Here is a 21,681-nt window from a genome sequence, read left to right as displayed (position 1 = left end):
ATCCCACAAAGAACCTCTCCCCAGAGACACAAAGCAGTGGGCCCTGCATTGTTCCTGCCTCCCACCATCGCGTTCATTCTTCCTCTCTCCCACCCCTTCCTCTCTGGAAGCCCAGCGATTGCATGCCCCCACTCCCACCTCCCAGATGGAAGGCAGCTAGGGAGGCTTAAGAGGGGCAGATCCTCTCAGGGCCTTTGGATAAAAAAGACTGAAATCATTCTTAGGACCTGGGGGGTGGGGGGCAGCCGGGAGCAGCACCTGTCTTGGGCTACACAGTTCCCTGGGCAGAGGTGACTTTTGGCCTCCTGCGCAGCCAACCCACTGTCAATGAACCAAGGGATCTGAGAGCAGGAGAGAAGAGCATGCTTGAACGTGCGCGTCTGTGTGTGTGTGTGTGTGTGTGTGTGTCTGGAAGAGAGAAAGCGAGCGAACACACGCATTTTTTGTTTGTCATTGGAGCATTTTTTTGAGCTGGCTGGCTGGCTGGCTGCCCCCAGGGAAAGTAACCAGTGGAGACTTGTGGTGGGGCAGTTGTGGGGGTGGGTATGGCAGAGAGGAATGTGTTCTCCTGGGGGCTGTTTCCTCCCAAAGCAGGCAGACCCTCCAGTCCCAGCTGGGACTGCTCCCACTGACAGCTGTTTGGGGGCAAAGCCCCTCCCCCATGGCAAGCTCCCTGCTGTTCCTGCTCCTGTCACCTTGGCAACCGGCTTCTTTAGGCTCTACAAATAGAAAAGGTCCCTTATGCCGAGAAAAGGGGTGGGGGAGCAGGTGGGGGAGGGTAGTAAGGGGCGGGGAACAGAGCCGAAGAGGTTGGGCTTTGGAGGGGGAAGGAAGGCGCCTTGCTTGCCCTTCTCAGTGACGTGACTGAGCAACAGAGGGCAGAAGAGGGGCAGGCAGCAGGGGTCCCTTGGGCCTGGCCTCCAGGGAAGCCGAGTCCTAAGGGAGTGGGCCACAGCCCCAGATAGGAGACTTGGTTCTTGGGAGTCCTCATTCTAGTGGATAAACTCCGGGCTTTGGGTGCAAACTCAGGCCCAAAGGTGAGGAGAAAGTTACTGACCGGGAGGGAGATGCTGTGATAAAGGGAACTGTCGGGTTGTTGAAAAGCTGGGGCCCTTTCACCCAATTGGGCCTCCAGATGCCAGGTCTTTGTTCTGCATCCTCAGCCCGCCTCAGGTCTCAGCTGAGGATCGAGAACTCTGCTCGAAGGCCACACAGCTGCTTTGTTTGAACACAGAGAGCATTTTGTGCAGGGGGCAGTGATTTCTGTCTGTGATAGGCTGGACAATGCAACATTGCTTATTCTAGGATTCTTGGGTACCCTATTTCCCTCCCAAAGCAGCCTCCAAACTGTAGGCACACTTTTACTTAGGGAATCCAATAAAAAACAAAGCATACAGTGGGACTGTCACTCGCTAGAAATCCCCAACGATTTTGATGTTAAAATTGTGGAGCCAGCCATGAAGGTCATTTCAACTGTCCACTGTAGCACCAAATTTAGATAACTAAGAATCTCTTTTTATGTTGGGAGAAAAATCCAGATGACATAGGTTATCAGTGGAGGAGCTTTCTATTTTGCTCAGCATCTTTCACTGTGTGTGCGAGCCTGTATGCGTGTATGTGTGAGAGAAAGCCGACTGTGACACACAAAGGGACTTGGAATTGGTGGATGTTTCTTCTTTCCTGAAATTCTTCACCCTAGGCTTCCATTAGACTATTTCTGTAGTTGCTGTGGGATAATAGTAATAACTACCAGTTAATGAACAGCCATGTTTCAAGTACTGTACTACATGCTTTACTTACATATCTCACTTAATCTTAACTGTGATTATTCCATTTCACAAATGAAAGAGGTATGGCTCAGAGTCACTGTCATCCCCAAACCATTTGTCCCTTTAACTATGTAGCTCAATAGATACTCATTCAGCATCTATTATGTGCCAAACATTATGCTAAGCACTATGGGCATTAAAGAGATGAACAAGTTTAAATTCTAATGGGGGCTGCCGAAATTTGAGTGGAACTTTGAAATATGAGTAAGTTTCAAGAATGGAACAGAAGGAGGAGGATCTCAGCTGGCACTGGGAAGCACCTAAGCCCAGCATGGGTATGTGGGACCATCTGTGTGCGTAGGTGCGACCCTCCTTCCTTTTTTCTTGCCCTCTGCCATTAGCTGTGGGTCTCCTAAAATTCAGTCCTGTGCCCCTATGTTTCACTCACAGAGGATTTTGTTGGTTTATACCTTCAGACATCCACCACCTGTCTGCCAGTGGCTTCCTAATACACATCCATCCCTGTCCTCCTCCCTTCTCCCCACACATTTCAGCTGTCTGTAGGATGGACATCACCCCACCTGCATACAAGTTTTTTTTTTTTAATGTGGATAATTTGTAAAACAAAAACCTTGTGTCTTCCTCTCTGGAAAGGCCCCCTCTACCAGTTTCCTGAGCACTGTCCACAATCACGAGGTCCTCCTGCACCCCAGACTCACAGAGTTATTTTGACTTCACATTCAGGTAACAGGTAGTATTTTAAGATTAGCTACCATTTACTGGGCATCTACTAGGCATTGAACAAAGGCAGTGTACCTCTTTGTGGTATAAACAAAATACTGCATTTGATACTAACAGCTATGTGGTATGTACCACCATTTACAGAACAGCAAGTCAAGATCTGGAGAGGTTAAGCAATTCATCTAAGACTGCACAGCCTGTCGGTGGCAGAGCTACCAGGGAGGCAGAGTGTTCAGTGTGTAAAGCAGTGGGGTTCAGAGTTAACCTAGTTTCATACCCCAGTTTCATCACCTATTAGTTTAATGACCATGATCAAGTTACTTAAGCTCTGTAAACCTCCGTTTCCTCCTCTGTAAAACAGAGGTGATTATATTTCCCACAGGCCGTAAATGAGTGATGGCCTGCATAAGTGACCGGCACAGAGAAAGCCCTCCCTCATTCCCACCCTCCCTCACCACCCAGCTTATCACCAGTTTGTCACCAGGTTCTAATGACACTTCCTCTCGCTTTGGCTTCCTGCTTTACTTAAGGCCTGCTGATGGGATGACGCTTAGCTGATGACCAGGACATCCTACTCACAACTGCTAGAATTATCTCCCTCAGAGACTGTTACTTCCTTCTTGTTTAAAAATCTTCACTGTGTCTTTAGGAACTCCTTGATCGGCTGGAATGCCTAGTCTTTAGAAAGGGCTCATTAAATATCATGTTAATGACTCTGACTATCTGACTCCATAGAGGACCTTCAAGTCCCTCCCCCAACTGCCCACTGCACCTCTCTGACTGCTCATGGCAGCCTCATGCAGACCCTCTGTTATGGCCAAGCAAATATGCTGTTGTCTCTACTCTCCGACTTCTACCCCTTTGTGACTTTCTTGGCCTGTCATATGCCCTTTCCCTCCCTGCCTCCTGGCATAACAATTCCTTTTTGTTGTCCATACCTCCAAGATGGCCTCTAGAATTCTCAACTGCCTGCAACTAATACTAGGCTTGCTATACTCGTTGTCCTTACTGACTTGTGTTATTCACTTGACCATCAGCATCTTGTTATATGCAAAGTGCCATGCCTCACCTGTCAAATGAAGTTCCCCTTCACTTACTGCATCGTAAAAGTCATTTGGAAATGACTCTCAGCTCTTGCTTGTAAAATAAAAACACTGCTCAGTTGCCTCATGGGCTTCTTGTTAGAAGTAAATGAGATTTAAATGATAAAAATTCTTTGAGAAGTTCAAAGCAACACACAGATCACAGGTAGTATTTTAAGAATAGCTACCATTTACTGAGCATCTACTAGGTACCAGATGTTAAGCAAAGGCAGTGTACCTCTTTGTGGTTTAAACAAAATACTGCATTTGATACTAACAGCTATGTGGTATGTACCACCATTTACAGAACAGCAAGTCAAGATCCGGAGAGGTTAAGCAACATATCTAAGATTTCACAGCCTATCAGTGTCAGAGCCAAGATTTAAACCCAGATCTGACTGACTCTAAAACCCATGCCCTTATCCACTCACTTATGCTATACTGCCATCCTCTGCCAAGGGCAGAGTAGGGACAGAAATGCAGGTGACAGTTTCTTTTTTAATGCTCCAAGCTACTTAGCAAAGAATCCTATACACGGCAAGTGTTTGGTACTTTTTCCAGAGGGCTGCAGAACAGGCCCGAAAACGTTCAGGCATAATCACACTATGATAGAGTGCCCCTGCAGGGGCAACCCAACCCTATTTTCTAAGTTTCTTACAGCAAACTTCCCTTAGCTCTGCTTCCCCTTTCAAACTCCTGCTGACCCCAAGCCAAGGGAATGCATCATGGAAAATCTGTGTGGTTATTGCTTTAGGGTTTTCTAAAAGGAGCTTCCTCGTCTATTCTAGTGTATGTAGAGCGCTGACCTCTACAGCGAGCCCCAACCTCAGTTACCTCCTGCAGCCTAATCACATGAGACATCTTGAAGGTGCCAGCATAACTTAGGCCCAGCCGAAAACTGCCTCCTCTACTGACTCCTCTCCCGACTCCTCTCCCTTAGACACCTTGGGCTTCAACTAATGCCCTGGAGATCCCTGAATTCACCATAGTATTTTATGCCTCTGAGTCATCCCGAATGCTGTTCCCTTTGTCATCTTCCTAACTCTGAATCATGTTAAACACACACTTGCTCTGGGAAACCTTCTCTGCTCTCCTTCCAAAGCTGACTCCCATTTTCCACGTCCTCAATATTCTGTGCTTATCTCCTATCATAATATTTACCAAATTATGCTGAGAGTATCTGTCTACCATCTGTCTGTTTTACTAAACTGTAATCTCTTCTAGGGACTATGTTTTAGCCACTACCAAGCATAGTACTTGGTGTGTGGTAGGTGTTTAATAAATTGTGTGTTGAGTGAATGAATGGTTGGAAGTGTATCTTGACTTAAGAGTAGTGACTAGTGAAAAGATCTGCCATTCCCCTCCCACAGGCATAGTCTCCTTGCTTGTAGGCCAGGTAACCTCAAATTCTGGGCAATTAGAGTGGACTTCTATGAAAATAAGTGCATAAGTAGTCTTGCAACTATACCTGGTATGCTTTGGGGCAAGTGTCTTAGCATTTCTGGGACAGTGAGTCGTTTCCTGCATACTTGAACCCTTGAAAACAAGTTTTATGGGATAAACAAGCCCCACCATGTTGTCTGTCATTCATTCAGCAGTACTGATGGAGCATTCACTAAATTCAAGATATTTTGGAGGAAACAAATGACTCAAATAAATTCTACCTACTAAAGGAGATAAGACACTTACTGAAATAACTCTGAGATAGGTGTCATCCTTACCTCCATTTTAAAGATGACGCCACAGAGGTACAAAGAGGTCAAGTAACTCACCCCATGTCACACAGCCGGTAAGCAGCAGAGTTGGAATTCAAATCCAAGCATTTTGACTCAAGAGCTCACACTTGACTTCTGGGCATACTGCGTCTCTGAGGGCAGCACAAAGCAAGCAGCCTGAATGTCATCTCAGAGAAAGGGGAAAGTCCTGTCAGCTGTAAGGGCCAGGGAATGGTGACTAGGATTTGATTTGTGGCACTCCAGACAGTATAAGAAAAGGCATATACTCTGTACAAGGTATGGTGAACAGTAAAGATTGCTTGAATCAAAGAAGTAATAAAAAGTAAAAGGTTAGTTTATGTTGTAAAAATATCTTGATTGCCTGTCAGGGACTTTAGACAACCACAGACAAAGGAGAATCCTGGTGGTTTTTAGTGAGAGATCAGATCTGTGCACTAGGAAGATTAGTTTGCACTCTCTAAGCTGGATTACAGAGAGAAGAAACTGGACTCAGGAAGACCCTTTACAAAGTTACTGCAATACTCTAAACAAAAGGATATTTTTTTTGATCCAGGATAATGCTGGAGTTAAATCCTGATCTTTGTTTTTATTAACCTCAAAAAGTTAAGGATGTATTAATATATCCCCCAAAATACCTTGGGGTCTCTGATCTGTGAATTGATTCAAGCCTTTTAAGCTTTATTTCCAGCCTTGGTGTACAGTAGCCTCATTTGTCCTAAAACAATGGCTTTGTTTTCCATGAGAAGCACAAGGTGGGGAGAAAATGGGATAGGAGAGGAAGCACAGGAATAGAAGCCAGGCCAGCAGCTCCCTTTCCCAGTCTTTTGGGAAAACGAATATGTGCTGTCCCTACCTATACCCTTTATGCTGTATAGATTTAGAAGCTTTTCCTTCTGTAACTCTTTTTCCTCCTTATTAATCCTGAATTGTAAACTACTTTCCTGCTGTAGCCACCCCATCAAATTCTAGATGTGGAAGAGATTCATGTGATCACCTAGCCCAGACCTCCTGTTTCACAGATTAAACTCTAAAGCCCTGAGAAAGAAGAGTACCTTGTCTCAGGCCGCACAGCCAGCAAGTAGTGGGGTGTGCCATTGATCTTCTTAGCCTTCCTGACCTGGACCATCTCCAGCTCCCGCCTCACATGGGCAGCCCCTAGAATGAGTCCACATTCCAGGGGCAGGAATCCAGTGATTTTGCATTAAGGGAGAAAAGGGTTTTGGTTGCATTTGCAGTGATGATGCCCATCATTTGCAGATCTTTTTGGCTGCAGGGGCCTAACGTAGTCCTGTGTGGCCTCTGCAGTGGTTCCCAGGTGCCATATCAACAGTCTCCTCAAAAGTGCCTGATTGTTAAATTCTGACCTATTCAATGTGAGATAAGGAGACATGGCTTAGATTGGGGGCAGGGACAATTTATAATCACCAAATGCCTGCTGGCATTTCCACAAAGGTTCCGCCATCAACTCAAATCCAACACACTTCCCCCAACATCACATTGTTGTCCAAGTTTCTCAAACCCGTCATTCAGTATGATCCACACTAAACCCTTGTGGGCGATCCATAGTTCCTCTCCCTCTGACTATGACAGTCAGTCACCAAGGACCATTTTGCTTGTCCTTTGTAATGCATCTTATTTCTGTCTTTTCCATTCCTGTTGAAATTCTGCTTGGAATTCTATGTCACCCTGGGATGAGATCATTCAAAACTTGCATGTGAATAGACATAATTCAAGAAGGAGGGTACCTCCCATAACTCAGTTTGAAACCTGCTTGCTTTGCACCTGTTGCATCATAGGGTCCTTTTAAAATGTGGGTGACTCAGGACCCAGAATTTGCCTTTATCTTTACTAGCATGAGGCTTTAGTTGTAAAAATCCATTTGCAGGCCTCCAGCTGTGGCCTGCCTTGCATTTGGCTAGCTCTCCAGCCGTGGAAGTCTCTGTGGAGGACAGTTTTTAAACAGGACAGATTCAGCTGAGCTCCTTCCTCCTAGGCTGGCTTGGCACTAGCCAGAGAGTGATCTGTGCAGAGACAATCGCTGGACTGAATTTCCTGAATCCCTACTTTAAACAAGGCATGAGCTAGACACTGAAGGGATTACTAAAAAATATAAGAATTCTCACCTCAAAGAGTCAGCCTGCTTAAAATGGAAGAGGGAAAAGCTAGCATAGCAACATGTGGCAAAAAATAAATTCCTGTCAGGCACTGTGTTAAGTTCTGGATAGAGAGATACACGATAGTTTCTGACTACAAGGAGTTCATGGAAGATAGATAAGAAACAATTCCAAACCACCTTGACAAGCATTATTACGATAGAGGTAGACCTGGGATACTCTAAGAACCTAAACCAGACTGATAGAATCGTTAAAACTAGAAATGACTGCATATGACTATGTCCAGGCTCTGCTGTGCGCATTAAGTCATTTTCTGTCATTTTCTTCTCATTTCATACTTTTAACAATTTCTGTGCAGAAACTATATTTCCAATTTTTAGACTGGGAAGCTGGATGAGGACTAGCCACAAAGAGCTGGGTTGGGTGGTGGAGAGGCTATAGCTGTTGCAGGCACAGGGAACAGCGGGTGAAGGGTGCAGAGGAGACAGAGAGCATGCCACACTTAGAATCCAGTGTTTCTCTGAACTACCAGACTGGCCAAAGAGAGGTGAGTTTTGAGTTTCGAGGAGCTGAGCTTTGGGGGTTGGGGACAGCCCAAAGAGCCCAGTGTTCCTCCAGCAAAGGAGGAAAGCAGGAACAGAGTGAGTGTGTTAGGCCATGGCAATGAGCAGGCCAGGCTCAGGATAAAAAATGAAAGGGATGAAAACAAGAGACATTGAATTTGGGAAGCAATTTTTATTTGGATGCGGGAGGGGCAGAGTCGGAGGACACGGTGGAAGAGAAGGTCAAGCCATGCTCTCTAACCTGGCCTTTCCACCTTCAGCCTATGCTCAGCTGCAGCCACACCAGCTCCTCCCACAGCCATCCTCAAAGCACCTGCAGCCCCAATTTGTGATCCAGCAGCAGCCACAGCCGCAACAGCAGCAGCCGTCGCCCCAGCAGTCACGGCCTGTGCTCCAAGCCCAGCCCCAGCCCCAGCTCGCCTCAGTCTCTCCAAGTGTGGCCCTCCAGCCCAGCTCAGAGGCCCATGCCATGCCACTAGGCCCAGTTACACCCACCCTTCCACTCCAGTGCCCCACTGCCAACCTGCACAAGCCTGGCAGCAGTCAGCAGTGTCACCCTCCCACACCTGATGTTGGGCCTCAGAATGGACATCCCGAGGGCATGCTCCACACCCCTCAACGCAGGTTCCAGCACACTTCAGCCGTCATCTTGCAACTGCAGCCTGCTTCACCAGTGGTGAGTAAGCCAGCCCCAAGGTCCAGGGAGCACATGGGGAGACCACAGCTCAGACAGCCCCACAGCCGCGTCAAGAGGTGCTTCTGGGTAGGCTGACAGGTGAAGTCACCTCTGGGGATTCCAAGAAGGAAGAGCGGGCTTTCCCCAATTTGCAGATGACTGAATCTTAAAGTCCTTGCCTGCTTCCCAAGCTCCACGGAAACAAGGGAAATATCCAAGAACGCAAAGGCCACTTCTAAGAGGCCCCTCTCTCTGTCCTGTCCTTTGCCAGCCCCAGCAGTGTGTCCCTGATGACTGGAAAGAAGCGGCACCAGGGGAGAAGAGTGTGCCTGAGACTCGGTCTGGCCTGTCACCGCATCAGCAGGCCATTATCACTGCCATGCCTGGTGGCCTGCCTGTACCCAAGAGCCCTAACATCCAACCGTCCCCAGCTCACGGTATGAAGCACAGTGGGGCCCTGGGGGAGGGGAGAAAGTTGGCCTTTCTTGCCATGCCCTGGCACATTTCACTTGGGCATCTGGAATGGGAGGGTAAACTATTACAAGCAGGGAAGCTGGGAGGTTGGAAACAGAGGAGGGAAGTGAGAATGAACCAGGGATAAAGTAGGGGAGACACAGAAGACATAAGAGCACAAGGGTGAAAGTTTTAGAGCCAGATACTGGGGCCTGCCTGCATGTCACTGGTGTCAGGTGGATCCACATACATATGGCAAGTGGAGAGTGGAGGCAGGAGGACAGTTCCCACAGTTCTTTGCTTCCTTTGGTATGAAAGGGGGTTCTTGATATTGAAAATATGGCAAAACGGCTACCACATCTCAAAAATAAGGGAAATGCGGGACTCAAATGAGTTCAGCTCACAGGAAGCATCTCTGAGGAAACTGTGCCCAGCTCTGGGACCCCCACTGTCTGTCTGTGCACTCGGTTGCGAGTGGACTTCTTCCCACCTGGGGTTCAGGAGACTCTGCTGGGTCCCTTCATCCGGATGGGAGCAGCACCGCAGTACCTTCACCTTCTGCAGAGATCGATTTGCTTCCCTTCCCCTCTCTGCCAGTTTGCACAGCAGTGTTGGCCCCGGTCTCAGTGACATTCTGAGCTATGGACCACCTGCAACTCAGGGTGGCAGTTCCAGTCATTGTGCTGTGTTTGTTGGTGGGGGGTGGGGGTGGTGGGGACAGCCAAGAGGAAAAAAAAAAAGAGTTTGAAAATTGATGGAGAAATAAGAAAAAATACCTTAGGACAAGGCAAGGCAAAAAGAAGAAGAAAAAATACCTTACTTAGGACAAGGCAGGGCAAAAAGGGTATAAAGGTTCTATAGGGAACAGAAGCAGGATCAAGGAAAAGAATATGGAGAAAGACCAGCAGGAAAGCTAAAGGACAGGAAGGAGGTCATCCCTTCTCTTTCTGCACACTTGCAAATGAGAAGGGGTTTTGAACAGCAGTCCATTCCACTGTAGATTTGCTCTAATTATCAAAGTATAATTGTATACTTTCACCCTTTTGGTGAATTGTAGCCAAGTCCATCTTACACAATGTGTAGACAGTTGTCAGACTGTCTCTTGCCTCTCTCGCCATTAAAAAAGAGAAAATCTCCAGGCTAAATATCTGAGACTTTTTTCATTTTTTTACCTATGACAGGTAAAGACCTCCACTCTCACCATTCTGGTCATGCTTGTCAATCTACATTCTACCTTTTCATTAATTTTCTTCAAGTTTGATCCCCAAAATTAAGCACATTAATTCCAAACATAAACAGCTACTAGTCTTTAGAAGCCTCTTTCAGGGGCAGGGCTGTTCTCTAGATCCATATTTTATATGGCAGGGAGGAACTAAAATTTGTTGAACACCTACTATATGCTGAGTACTGTTTCAAGTCCTTTGCTCACTCATGGCAGCCCTACGAGATAAGTAGAATCATCCCTGTCCCCATTATTCAGAGGCAGAAACACAAGCTGAAGGGGCTCCAGGTCACATGGCTGTGAAAGGGCAGCGCCATGACTCTGCCTCCACAGCAGTCACTCCCTCACCTTCCTTCATCAGGACGGTGCCCCCATGAACTCTCCAACCTCATAGGAATGATATGGTTGTTCACAGAGCACTGTCACCTGAATTCCAGAGTGCCGGGTTTCATTTTTGCTTCTGAGGTTTTGTCTTACTACTGTCATGCCAGCTCTCCTTAGTCTCAAACTTGTATAATTTATAGTTTGAACCAAAATATAATTACTTACATCTGTTAAGTGTTATCTTATAAATTTAGCCCATAGTTCCAGCCTAGCAAGAAAACAGCAATGATTAATAGTTAATATGTATTGAGCACTCTCTGCTAGACTTTACACATAGTTCCTCATTTAATCCTAATAACCCTCTGAGGTAGCAACTTTTATCATCCCCATTTTAAAGGTAAGACCACTGAGGCATAGAAAAACAAATGGTGAGGCAGGAATCTTCTCTATCTCAATTCTGCTATTCATTAGACTAACTCCTCTGCTTAACTTTGCCACCTGCAAATTATATGGCATGTTTTCTTTGCCTTTTACCAATTTGCTAATAGAAGTATCATACAGGACCCCACTGAGGATTCATGCCCTGTCTGCAGAACAGTGGTAATCAACATTTTTTGCTCAAGTGTTTGTAATCCAGAAACCCCTACATGAACTGGCATTTGCCTGTCTTTCTCCTCCATAAATCAAGGTGATATACAAACAAGCGTCCTCCTCTTGAGGTCCTATCTCATGAGAGAAGTAAGCTTTATGTGGTGGAAACAACTGTCAACCACCCAAGACTTAAATATCCATTCTGTATATGTCTTTTTTTTTTTTTTTTTTTTTTGAGACATATTCTTACTCTGTCACCCAGGCTGGAGTCCATTGGCGTGATCTCAGCTCACTGCAACCTCCGCCTCCTGGGTTCAAGTGATTCTCCTGCCTCAGCCTCCTGAGTAGCTGGGATTACAGGCACAAACCACCATGCCCGGCTAATTTTTGTATTTTTAGTAGAGACAGGGTTTCGCCATGTTGGCTAGGCTGGTCTCCTGACCTGAGGTGATCTGCCCGCCTCGGCCTCCCAAAGTGCTGGGATTACAGAGCGTGAGCCACCACGCCCGGCCCATTCTGTGTATGTGAATGCCTGCTCTGTGCAAAGCACTGTGGGATGGGAGGTAGCACATAAACACGGTCTGTACCCCACCCCCAAGAGCCGAAGGTCTACTGGGAAAGATGAAAAATGCACAGGAAAATTACAATAGAAAGGAAAATGCAATAAATGCCATAGAAGGATTTGAGGTAAGTCATTTAAAAGTTATAAAACAGGAAAAGCTACTGCCAACTACAGATTATCAGGATAGATTTCAGGGAGGACAGGCATTGCTCTAGAGCAGACGCTGACAAACTACAGCCCAATGGCCAAAACCATCACATTGCCAGTGTTAGTGCAGCTCACAAAAAATCAAAATAATTCTATTTCATGATACATGAAAATTCTCTGAAATTCCAATTCTAGTGCCCATAAATAAAGTTCTATTGGAACACAGCCACACTCCTTTGTGTACATATTGTCTGTGGTTGCTCTCCTGCAGCAACAGCAGAGTTGTTGCGACAGACCGTAGGACCTGCAAAATCTAAAATATTTACGCTCTGGTCCCTTACAGAAAAAGTTTGCCAACTGCTGCTGTTCTTGAGTCTGGACCTTGAAGGATAGGCAGGACCTGGACATTCAAAGTTAGGGAAAGAACATTCAAGGAAGAACTAGTGGAACTTAAGAGAGGGAGACAGGAAAGTGTGGGCACGTTAGGGAATAGGAGCTGTGTTACCCTCGTTTATAAACAAAATGTAAGTGTAAGAAATGCAGAAGCAGAGGAGAAGGGAATGTGAATATGAATGAAAAGGGGGTTGAACATTTGAAAAATAGAGGAGAAAGGGTTAAGTAAATATTTGAGGAATGTAAAATAAATGTAAACAAAGATGGGATGAGGCCTGAGTGGAAAGGGGTAGGGGGAGAAGAAAGGCAAGGAAAGAATATAAATACTAAGGAAGGCAAGAAAATGGGGCCATGTTGGGAATAGAGGGAAATCAAGAAGGGAGAGAAGTCCTGGCGTGTGTCCAGCACCCTCCTGCGCCTCGCGCTCCTCAGGGGGGTACGCGCGCGCGCGGGCGTGCTGAATGAGTGCGCTTCGCCACGACGGCGCAGGTTCACCCGATGCGCTTGGGGAAGAGAACCAACACTTACAGGACTCCGACCGTGTGCCAGGCACGGCGGGCCGCCTGAATCCACTTCCTCAATCAGCCTCCGCCGCGAGCCCAAGACCGCTCACGGAGGCGTGACCCGGGCACTCTAGCCATGACTTTCCTCTGATCCTCGGTTCCTAGTGGGAAGGAGAGTGACTACTTGTAGGGTCGTTGTGAACAATGAGGGGGAGAGTGAGGACAGGGCTGGGCACTAACTGAGCTCTCGGTGACTGGCGGTCGTTAGTCTTCTGACCGCCCCCCAATTCCCACAGGGAGTGAACAGTCCAAGGCGGGAGTCGCGGGCCGGCCCCGCCAAGCAGCACTTGCACAGGGGGCTAGGGCAGCCTCCTCGTGGCGTGGCGCCCGCCTCCCTAAGCTGAGCCCCGGGCGTCCCTAACGCGGCTTCCGGAGGGCGCGAGGCGGGGCTCGGTGCACAAAGGAAGCGCTCGGCCCGTGACCGCGCCGCCCCTCCCACGGCCCCGCCCCGCCCCGCCCCGCGCCATCGCCCCGCCCCCGGCGGAGGCGGCCGCGGGAGCCGTCCCAGACGCGTCGCATTGTCTCCGCGGCGGCTGCAGCCCTCGAGCGCCCGCCGCGCGCGCGCGCGCAACCCCGGCCGCCGCCCGCGCCCCCGCCCCGGCCTCGCGCCCCCGTCCCGGCCTCGCGCCCCGGCCGCCCTTTGTTGACGCCGGCCAGGCCGGTGCGGTCGGATGCGCCGCGGCAGCCCCGGGCCCCGGCTCGGAGGCTCCCGGCGGAGAGGAGGCGGCCCGCCCGGGCCCGGGACCCCGCGCGAGGCGGCGCCCGGCCGAGGGGCAGCGTAGGCCCCGCCCGGCCAGGCCCAGCCGGGCCCTGGACAGGTCAGTGCCTGGGCGGGGGAGGGGTTCTCGCCAGAAGGGGGGCCGGGGGCCGCGCTCGCCGCACTGGAAGCCGGGCACCGCCCTCGGTGCCCCTCGCGGCCCGGGCCTAGGTGGCTGCCAGGCCGTGCCAGCCGCGGCTCTCGACCGCTCGGCGCCTGGGAGGTGCCCCGCTCCCCTGCCTCGCTCTCCTGGGGACTCTGCGCGCCCGCCGCCCCTGGAAGCCCTGTGTCACCCCGGCGCACCGCAGCTTCCGCGTCCCCGGGCCCCACACACCCCAGCCCAGCCCAGAGCTGGTCTCCCCGCCGCTACGACTTCCCGGGGACGGACACTGCGTTCGAGGGCAAGACTGCTGGCATCTGCCGTACTTTGTTGGTGATGGACTCCCTATCTTGGAGGCGCCTGCGGCTTCGCTGGAGAGTTTTGTTTTTATTCTAGTTCAGTCTCACGAGGTTTTTAATTGGATGGAAAGGGACAAGCTGTTCTGTGTCTGTCTTCTCTTCCATTTTTAGAAGAGCGTTTTCTCTCCTTCCTATGCCAGATGAAGGTAGACTATATTTGTTGCTTCTTTACATTAAAATCGGGATTTGTGAGATTCTCTATTTAAACTGAAGTCCACAGACAGGGAAATAACTGGCCCCAAGGTCAGGTTGTAAACCAGTGGCGAAGCTACCATCTGAACCCTAAGCCCTGGGCTCCGTGTCGGATACCAGTCAGTGCCCTGCTATGGCCCACCCGCACCGGCCCACCTACCCTGCCTTTCAGAACCTCACCTGATCTCACTCACATACTTTCGGTTCGGATCAACTTTCCTTTCCTTCCTATTTTTTACCTGCGGATATGTACCTTAATGTGCTGTGTACGGAGCACATTTTTTCATCTTTTTCTTGCCTTACAAATCAGTGACAGCCTTCCCCTCGGATATCTCCCGGCTTTGATCCTTAATCCCCTCTCCATTAGCATATTGGGCCCAGAGGAGCCCTTGCAAAATAAGCTACCAACCTAAATCCATCATATGTCCCCGATTTTTCTAGGACAGCCCCAATTTAAACTATTCCATCCCATTGTCTGTCAGCCCGAGTGTCTCCATTTTTGGTTTAGAAAATAATGTCACTTTAACTGTACCAGAGCCTACTGACCTGGCCTTTTCCAGCCATTTGGCTCTGGGGCATAACTGGGTAATCCAATTATCATTCACCTGGGATTTTTCTTCCCCGCCTGAGTCAACCCAAATGTTGGAACTGCCAGGATTTCTAGGTCAGCTTGAACATTACAGGCTGATGAGGCAAGGAAATTCCTTCTTGCTCTTGTATTTCTGCCCACCTCTTCCCCCACCCCCCATATCTTTTATTCGGGTACAGGGCAACAGACCTGTGGCAGACCCTATTGATTAGGGTTTAGGTTTAGGTCACAAGGGATGTAGGGCTTCACATCGTTTTGATTCTAGAACAGAAATAAAGTACCTGACTGTGTTGGTTATAGGGCAAGAGGCTGTCTTGAACCTTAAGTTAACAGCACAGCTAAGTAGTTCTGGTTTCATTCAGTTAGATTTAATATACTTTTATTTGGCTCCCATTTTAGGTAAAGTATTGCCCTAGGCACTGGGGAATATAAAAGTGATTTTAAGACATAGCTCCCAACATCTGGATCTATGTTTGAGAGTATTCACACTTTCTAACCAGCTGATAAACTGTGTTTTCCACTGGCGATTTCTGCACCTAAGTTCCAGCCTCTGCAAGGCAGGAGCTAGGGCCTCTGGCTTGGCTCACTCACAAGGGCGGGCTTGTTTCGCAGAAGGTCGGGCAGATGGGGAGTGGTGCTCTTTTGGCACCTGCCCTTTCCAGGCACTCTTCATCACATGAGCTCTGCCTCTCAGCCCACCCAAGATCTGTTTCCAGCCTCGTTCATGTACACAGGGAAGAAAAGACCTCTTTTTCCTCCAGCCTTAATCTTGAGAATGGGAGTGGTTTCTTAGTGCACTTTTCTGTTATACTTGAGTCGGTTTTTCAGTTGTCCAACTATGTTTTCTCTCCTGTTTTCACCAAACTGTTCTTCACTGACATGTGGCACATAGGTGCTTATGAATGCTGGTGTTTCGTCATGTTCCACCTCCCAGCCCTTTCCACTCTCTTCCAGGTCCTGGGTTAATTTTTAATTCACGTTTGTCAAGCTCACTCCATATATACTATTTACACTTCCCTCTAAGTAAAGAGGGACCTCCAGCCCCTCTTCCTTCTGTCACAGTCATCCTTCTTCTGGCTGTGGGTCTCATCAGCCATTGTTTCTGCATTCTCTGCCTCCTTCAGGGAAGGAGAGCCTCTTAGGAAGGCAGTGTGCTGCTTCCCCAGACACATCTCCTCTGTCACTGACTTTCTAGTCTAAGCTGACTGACCCTGAGATTTCACTTCCTGCCACCAAGCCCTTCCCTCAGCTATGACCCTGTGCCTGTTACTTGCTCTGGCTCAGGCCCAGAATCCACTCTTTTTCAGACCACATCCTTTTTCCTGTGTTACTCATTTCCTGTCTCAGATACTTTGGATCCCTTGGTTCTGATCTTTCAGGGGGAGAGGGCATGTTAAGAGGAGTAAGTGAATGGATGATCTCACAAAATTGAACTCATCTTACCTCTTGGCTGTCCCCTCTCTACGTTTTCTTATTTAAGGAAAAAACACAGAGCACGATTATTGTCTCAGACTTAGGAAACCGTACTGGTGTGCTCATGGGTGTCTTTTTGTCTACTTTTTTCTGTTGTGAATGTGTAAAGGGGATGACTTGACTGCCTTAGACTCTTCCCTAAGTCTCCTCCCTTAGGCTGTGAACCTCAGGCCAGGCATTCAGTAACCATATGCCAAGTAAAGTTCCCCTGCCTCCTCACTTTCATCTAGCATGGATCAGCACACCAAAATAAAATTAAAGTTGAAAAAACCTAGGGAATAGGTTGGTGGCTCCAGTTCTAGTAATGCTGCTCATCATTAGTACTGTATATACCAAGAGTTTTTCCCTCTTCTTGAGTCACTCTAAATTTATGTTAAACTTCTCCCAGCTGTTCAATATTTAATCTCCAGACAGATTTAGTTCCAGCCATAAAAAGATTCTCTTCTAAAAAGACATCTACTGGAGATGAGAGTAGAGAAATGAGAATGAGGAGTCTTCATAATTGATGGTTTCTCTTTTATTCCCTTTGTTTTCTGCCATTTTGCTACTGAAAGATGATGATGATTTTTTGTGGTCAGGAGGAATCTCACAAAAGTAGTTGCAGAGAGAGTCTTTTGCATACCCCTCAGGAGACTGTCCTGGAGTGAGGTCTCCTTCTGAGCCTGCCCACCCTCCCACCAGTCCCCAGCCCTATGGGAAAGCAGGATGAAGACTGACTCTGTTATAGTCTACTCTGATGGGGACTTCGTGTCAGTGACAGAAATGGCTCTCTCTTTGGGGACTTAGCACCTTGTTTCATGGAACCTAAAACTGAACTACCCCTCAAGATGGAAGTCTGAACACATAGATTTATGTTTTAAATATTTTTATGGCATGGTTTAAACTGTGAGTTACCAGTTAAAACCCTTTTTGAGTATGTTTTCTGTTTTTAAAAAAAGGTTGCCTATTTAAGATAACTAATTACTTATTCACAATTCAAACAGAGGTAGGCTTCATTTTAAGAATTGACTTATTTAAAATTTTTCATTTGAATTACTAGCCACAGCAGAACACTGATTTGATATTTCTAAAGATATTTAGAGGTAAACCATCTTTAATTTTGTTTTATGATGTGGATATTTTGGGAATTGTTAGGAAAATAACCAACCACTTGCATATCCAAGACATAATTATTACAAATTCTGGATTTTTTTCCCCATCAGTAACAAAAGTCAAATATAATTGACATGGTCAAGAAATGAGCGGTTTTATAATAAGCTATGAAGAATCAAGAATTATGCAATTTAGAATTACTAGTTTTTGAAGAAAAAAAAGTATGCTAAGAAACACAGCATGTAATTTAAATCATAAACTGTTGCTCTGAGATGCATTGTAAGATCATGTAGACCAGCATAGAAAATTTCAAGGTGGTTTTTTTCCTTCTTCTTCCAAATTATTTATAGTTAGTGAAAAAAGGATATGCTTTCCCATTCTTTCAATTTCCAAATGATATTTAGGTAAATCTAAAAGAAGAGAACATTCTTTCTACATCTGCTAAAGACATGACTGCTGTTAAACTCAGATTGCCAGTGCTCTGAGATGAATCCAGATGTTGAAGAGAGTCCCAGTTTGCTATTACGATTTTCTTTAAAACATAAGCAGATGTCTGTTTTTTCAGATGATTGTCTTCTTAGCAGTGAAATTTATTATCATTTGTATTAGGAAGAGATGACTGTTAGATGCCATGCCATAACCAACTCTTTTCAAGTAGATTAGGAGGACCAGGCCTGATACTGAATATTGGAATTGTTGGCAAGAAAATGAAAGTTCGTGACTGCTTGAGTTATTTTTAAAACTCTAGTTGCATGGCTGTTATGTCTCAAATACTATATAATTATCCCTAGTTACGGGTATCTTTAGCATATTTGAAACCATCCATATGTGGGCTAAGCCACACAGTTATATTAAGACATTTTTAAACAAGCAAAGCAAATTAAAACTAATATGAACAACTACTTTTTAAAAAAATTGGGACCAGTCACAGTGGCTAATGCCTGTAATCCCAGTACTTTGGGAGGCTGAGGCAGGGGGATCACTTGAGAACAGGAGTTCGAGACCAGCCTGAGCAATAGAGCAAGACCTCACCTCTACAAATAATTTAAAAAAAAAAATTAGCTGGGCATGGTGGTACATGTCTGTGGTCTCAGTTGCTTGGGAGGCTGAGGTGGGAGGATCAATTAAGTCTGGGCAGTCAAGCCTTCAGTGAGCTATGCTTGTGACACTGCACTTTAGCCTGGGTGACACAGCGAGACCCCGTCGCAAAAAAAAAAATTAAAAATTTGATTAAATCCACATTTTGAGGCTTCCAGTAATCAGTATTAATCTGATCTGTCAGTTGACTGGTGGCAAAGTAGGGTGATTGGAAGCTTCGACAGTGGTTACAAGGAGGAAAGGAGAAATGTTTCCATGAGCAGAAATGATAGGTAGGACTGATTTGTAAGATATGTAGTATGTAGTCCATAATATAGACACGACAACTGAGGCTTAGCATTCCCTCCTCCAGCCTCCCCTGATATTTATCTAGCAATATTAGTGATCCTGCAGTTAGTAACCAAAACAATAGTCATCATAATGGGGAACATGGTTGCCTTTCCCTGTTATCAACTTGAAAATAATTGGAGAATTTACTAAACATTTCTAGATTTCTTTTGTAAACCTGGTAGAAATCCATCTTCCATGAGTGTATTTTTAAACTGAGTTTAGCCTTTTAAACTAATTTATTTTCACAGGCTAAATCATCTGGCATTACAAGTTCCATAAATTTAGTATTTTCTAGGCAAAGTAGTGCTTCCTTTTGTCTCAAAGTTAACCTTTTTTCTGGTTTCTAGGATTCTTCTGCACTGTCTGCTTAAACCCCCCTTTATGAAAGAACCGCATAGAAAGAGAATCTGGTGCTCATCTTGTCCTTTGGATTAATAGTCATTGACGGTGATTTGAAACTTTGCTTTGTCCTTTAGGGCAGAAGCATTTCTGTCATGTTGCAGTCACAGTGGAGGTAACATTTCTTCCTGAAGTCTTACCTCAAGAGTGCAAGGACAGGACTCCCAGAGTAGACCAAGGCATCTGAGGAACATGAACTTCAGATACTTAAGTTTGGGCCACAGAAAGATCAGCCCTGCTCTGGGGCTGTAAGAGGCCAGACTCCCAGAAAGAGCGAGATTAGGATGATTTCCTAATCTTCTCACAGGTCTCAGTGACGTTGGCACTCCTGTGTCCAAGCTCGGCCTAGTCCAGTGTGTTGTGCCTGCATTATATTATTTAATCCTCACCATAGCTATGTGTAAGACAGATGTAAGTACCCCATTTCATAGATGAGGAAACGGGCCTAGAGTAATTTGCCCGGCATTACAGGAGAGGATTTAAGCCTAGTCTTTCTAATCCCACAGTCTTAACTGCTATGTAGCACAGCTTCTGCATGTATTCAGTTCCAGGCATTTTACATTTATAGTATTTATTGAAACCTCCCAGACAGACAGGCAGTATGAGCCTCGTTGTTACAGATGGATAAACCAAGACTCAGAACAGGCACTGAGTGCTTGAAACCATACAAATAACCAAAGATGGACCCGAATATGAGTCCAGGTCAGGCCCCCAAAGCCTATGCTCTTTCCACTCTGCCTTTTATCTCCACTGATCTTGGTATTTACTGTAGAACCTCTCCCATTGGTTCTAGACATTTTGCGTTTTGAAATCATGGCATGGGCTGGAGCACTATGATGTGAGACTGTTTGGGAGCCCTCAACCCTTGCATTGGATACCAGTGCACTGGCCTCCATCACCAGGGTTAAGTAGAACTCTTTGAAAACTCCCCCTTGACTCCCTGCAGCCAGGGCCAGCTATTATTCCCTGGTGGGTTGACCTGGTGGAAGTTATTCTGGTCTTGCAGGTGCTGCTGCTGAGTGTGACCTCAGGCCCCTCTTGCAGTCCTCAGCCTGTGGACTGGGAAGCCTTCAGGCAGCTGTTTGGAAATCCCCCACTGCTCCTGTTGTCCTGAACTGCATGGGGTGGGGGGAGGGTGGCTGTTCGCTCCATTGATTTCTTCCTGCATGGTTGGGGGTGGCAGCTTGGAGCACATTCAGCTGTTTACAATTCAGCTTATGTACACTTTAGCTGGGGATTGTGGGTGAGTCAGAAGGGCCGTTCTCTTTGCCTGTGTCCTGAGAGACAGCATGAAAGTCAGCTGTATGGTAATGGCTGCCAGCAAGGGAGGAGCCCCCTCCCTGCCAGATGCCTTAACCGAAGCTGGTCAGCCCAGATGCTTAAAGTCCAAGAAGCTCTCCAAACCTTTCAACCCAGACCCAGAAAGGTCATTTTGCAGTGACGCTGAGGGCGGGCCTGGAGGGTCCCCTGGCTCAGCCTCTACTTCATCCTGCTGGCCAGCCCCCTGCAAGGAACCCAGGTGTGGATCTCAGTCATGCTCAGGCAGAGAGCCCCACGGGAGTCCTCCTGTCACTGCTGTGTCTTCTCTGGGAGAGTTCTTCAGAGGAGGTGCTAAGGGGCAGGGCAGTAGTGGCTTCTATGTGAGGGAACCACAGCCTGCTGTGTCAAGGCAAGAAGTCCTGCCCCTCTGACAGCTCTGTCCTTAGCAGATTTGAAAAGGTTGCAGACATTGGCTGTGCTTCCTGCCTTCTGGTATTCAGGGGACCCCAGGTGGGTAGGGTCTGTAATTTTCCTATCACTAAGAGCTCCTTTTGTGCATGTTTTACAAGATACTGGCTTCCAAATAAATGGCATTCCTCTTGCTTTATTTTAAAATGCGCACTTTTACAATCTGTACTTGAGACGCACGTGTAATCAATGTGTAAGTTCCATGTAAAAACTCTTGTGGGACAAATGACCACATTTTCATCTTAACATCTGACCACATTTTCAAATTTGGGAAATATGGTAACATGGCATTAAATAATAGCATGTTTTGCCCTCCTGAAGGTATGTGTATGTGCTGTTTCCTTTTAGGCTTCTCGAAATATTGAATCCAACTTTTGGGTCCTGATTAACTAGATTCAGGGATCCTGCTTAGTCATCCAGGAATCCCGGTTTGGGAATCACTCACCGATATCATCCTGTGCTTCCCAACCCAACTGCTACAGCCCAAATGTGATATCTCCACTTCGAAGATCCCAGGATACAGTTCCCAGGTCCTGTCCTCTTTTCCCAAGTGCCCTGGTGCTGTCTGCGGCTAATCAGCACAGCCCTCCCTCCACCTGTGTGGCCCACCTGGAATAATCTAAAGCAC

At 47.0% G+C, this 21,681-nt stretch overlaps 1 protein-coding gene across 10 annotated transcripts in view; it reads left to right on the top strand.

The window, feature by feature from the left end:
- Positions 1-21,681, top strand: part of PHC2 (polyhomeotic homolog 2) — a 102,281-nt gene that overhangs the window by 63,012 nt on the left and 17,588 nt on the right. For 8 of the 10 annotated variants that reach the window (XM_064363666.1, XM_064363664.1, XM_012440356.2 and 5 more), the window contains 2 exons: positions 8,266-8,681; positions 8,953-9,118. In XM_064363666.1, coding sequence (XP_064219736.1) covers positions 8,266-8,681; positions 8,953-9,118 — 582 coding nt within the window. Of the gene's footprint in view, positions 1-8,265; positions 8,682-8,952; positions 9,119-13,451; positions 13,755-14,136; positions 14,299-21,681 lie in introns of those variants that run through there. The other 2 variants (XM_021677157.2, XM_012440379.3) reach the window with 2 other exon arrangements.

This window comes from Aotus nancymaae, unplaced genomic scaffold (assembly GCF_030222135.1).
Source record: "Aotus nancymaae isolate 86718 unplaced genomic scaffold, 86718_ANA_hifiasm-v0.15.2.pri h1tg000053l, whole genome shotgun sequence".
Lineage (NCBI taxonomy): Eukaryota > Metazoa > Chordata > Mammalia > Primates > Aotidae > Aotus > Aotus nancymaae.
This window is presented reverse-complemented; position numbering and strand designations above follow the sequence as displayed.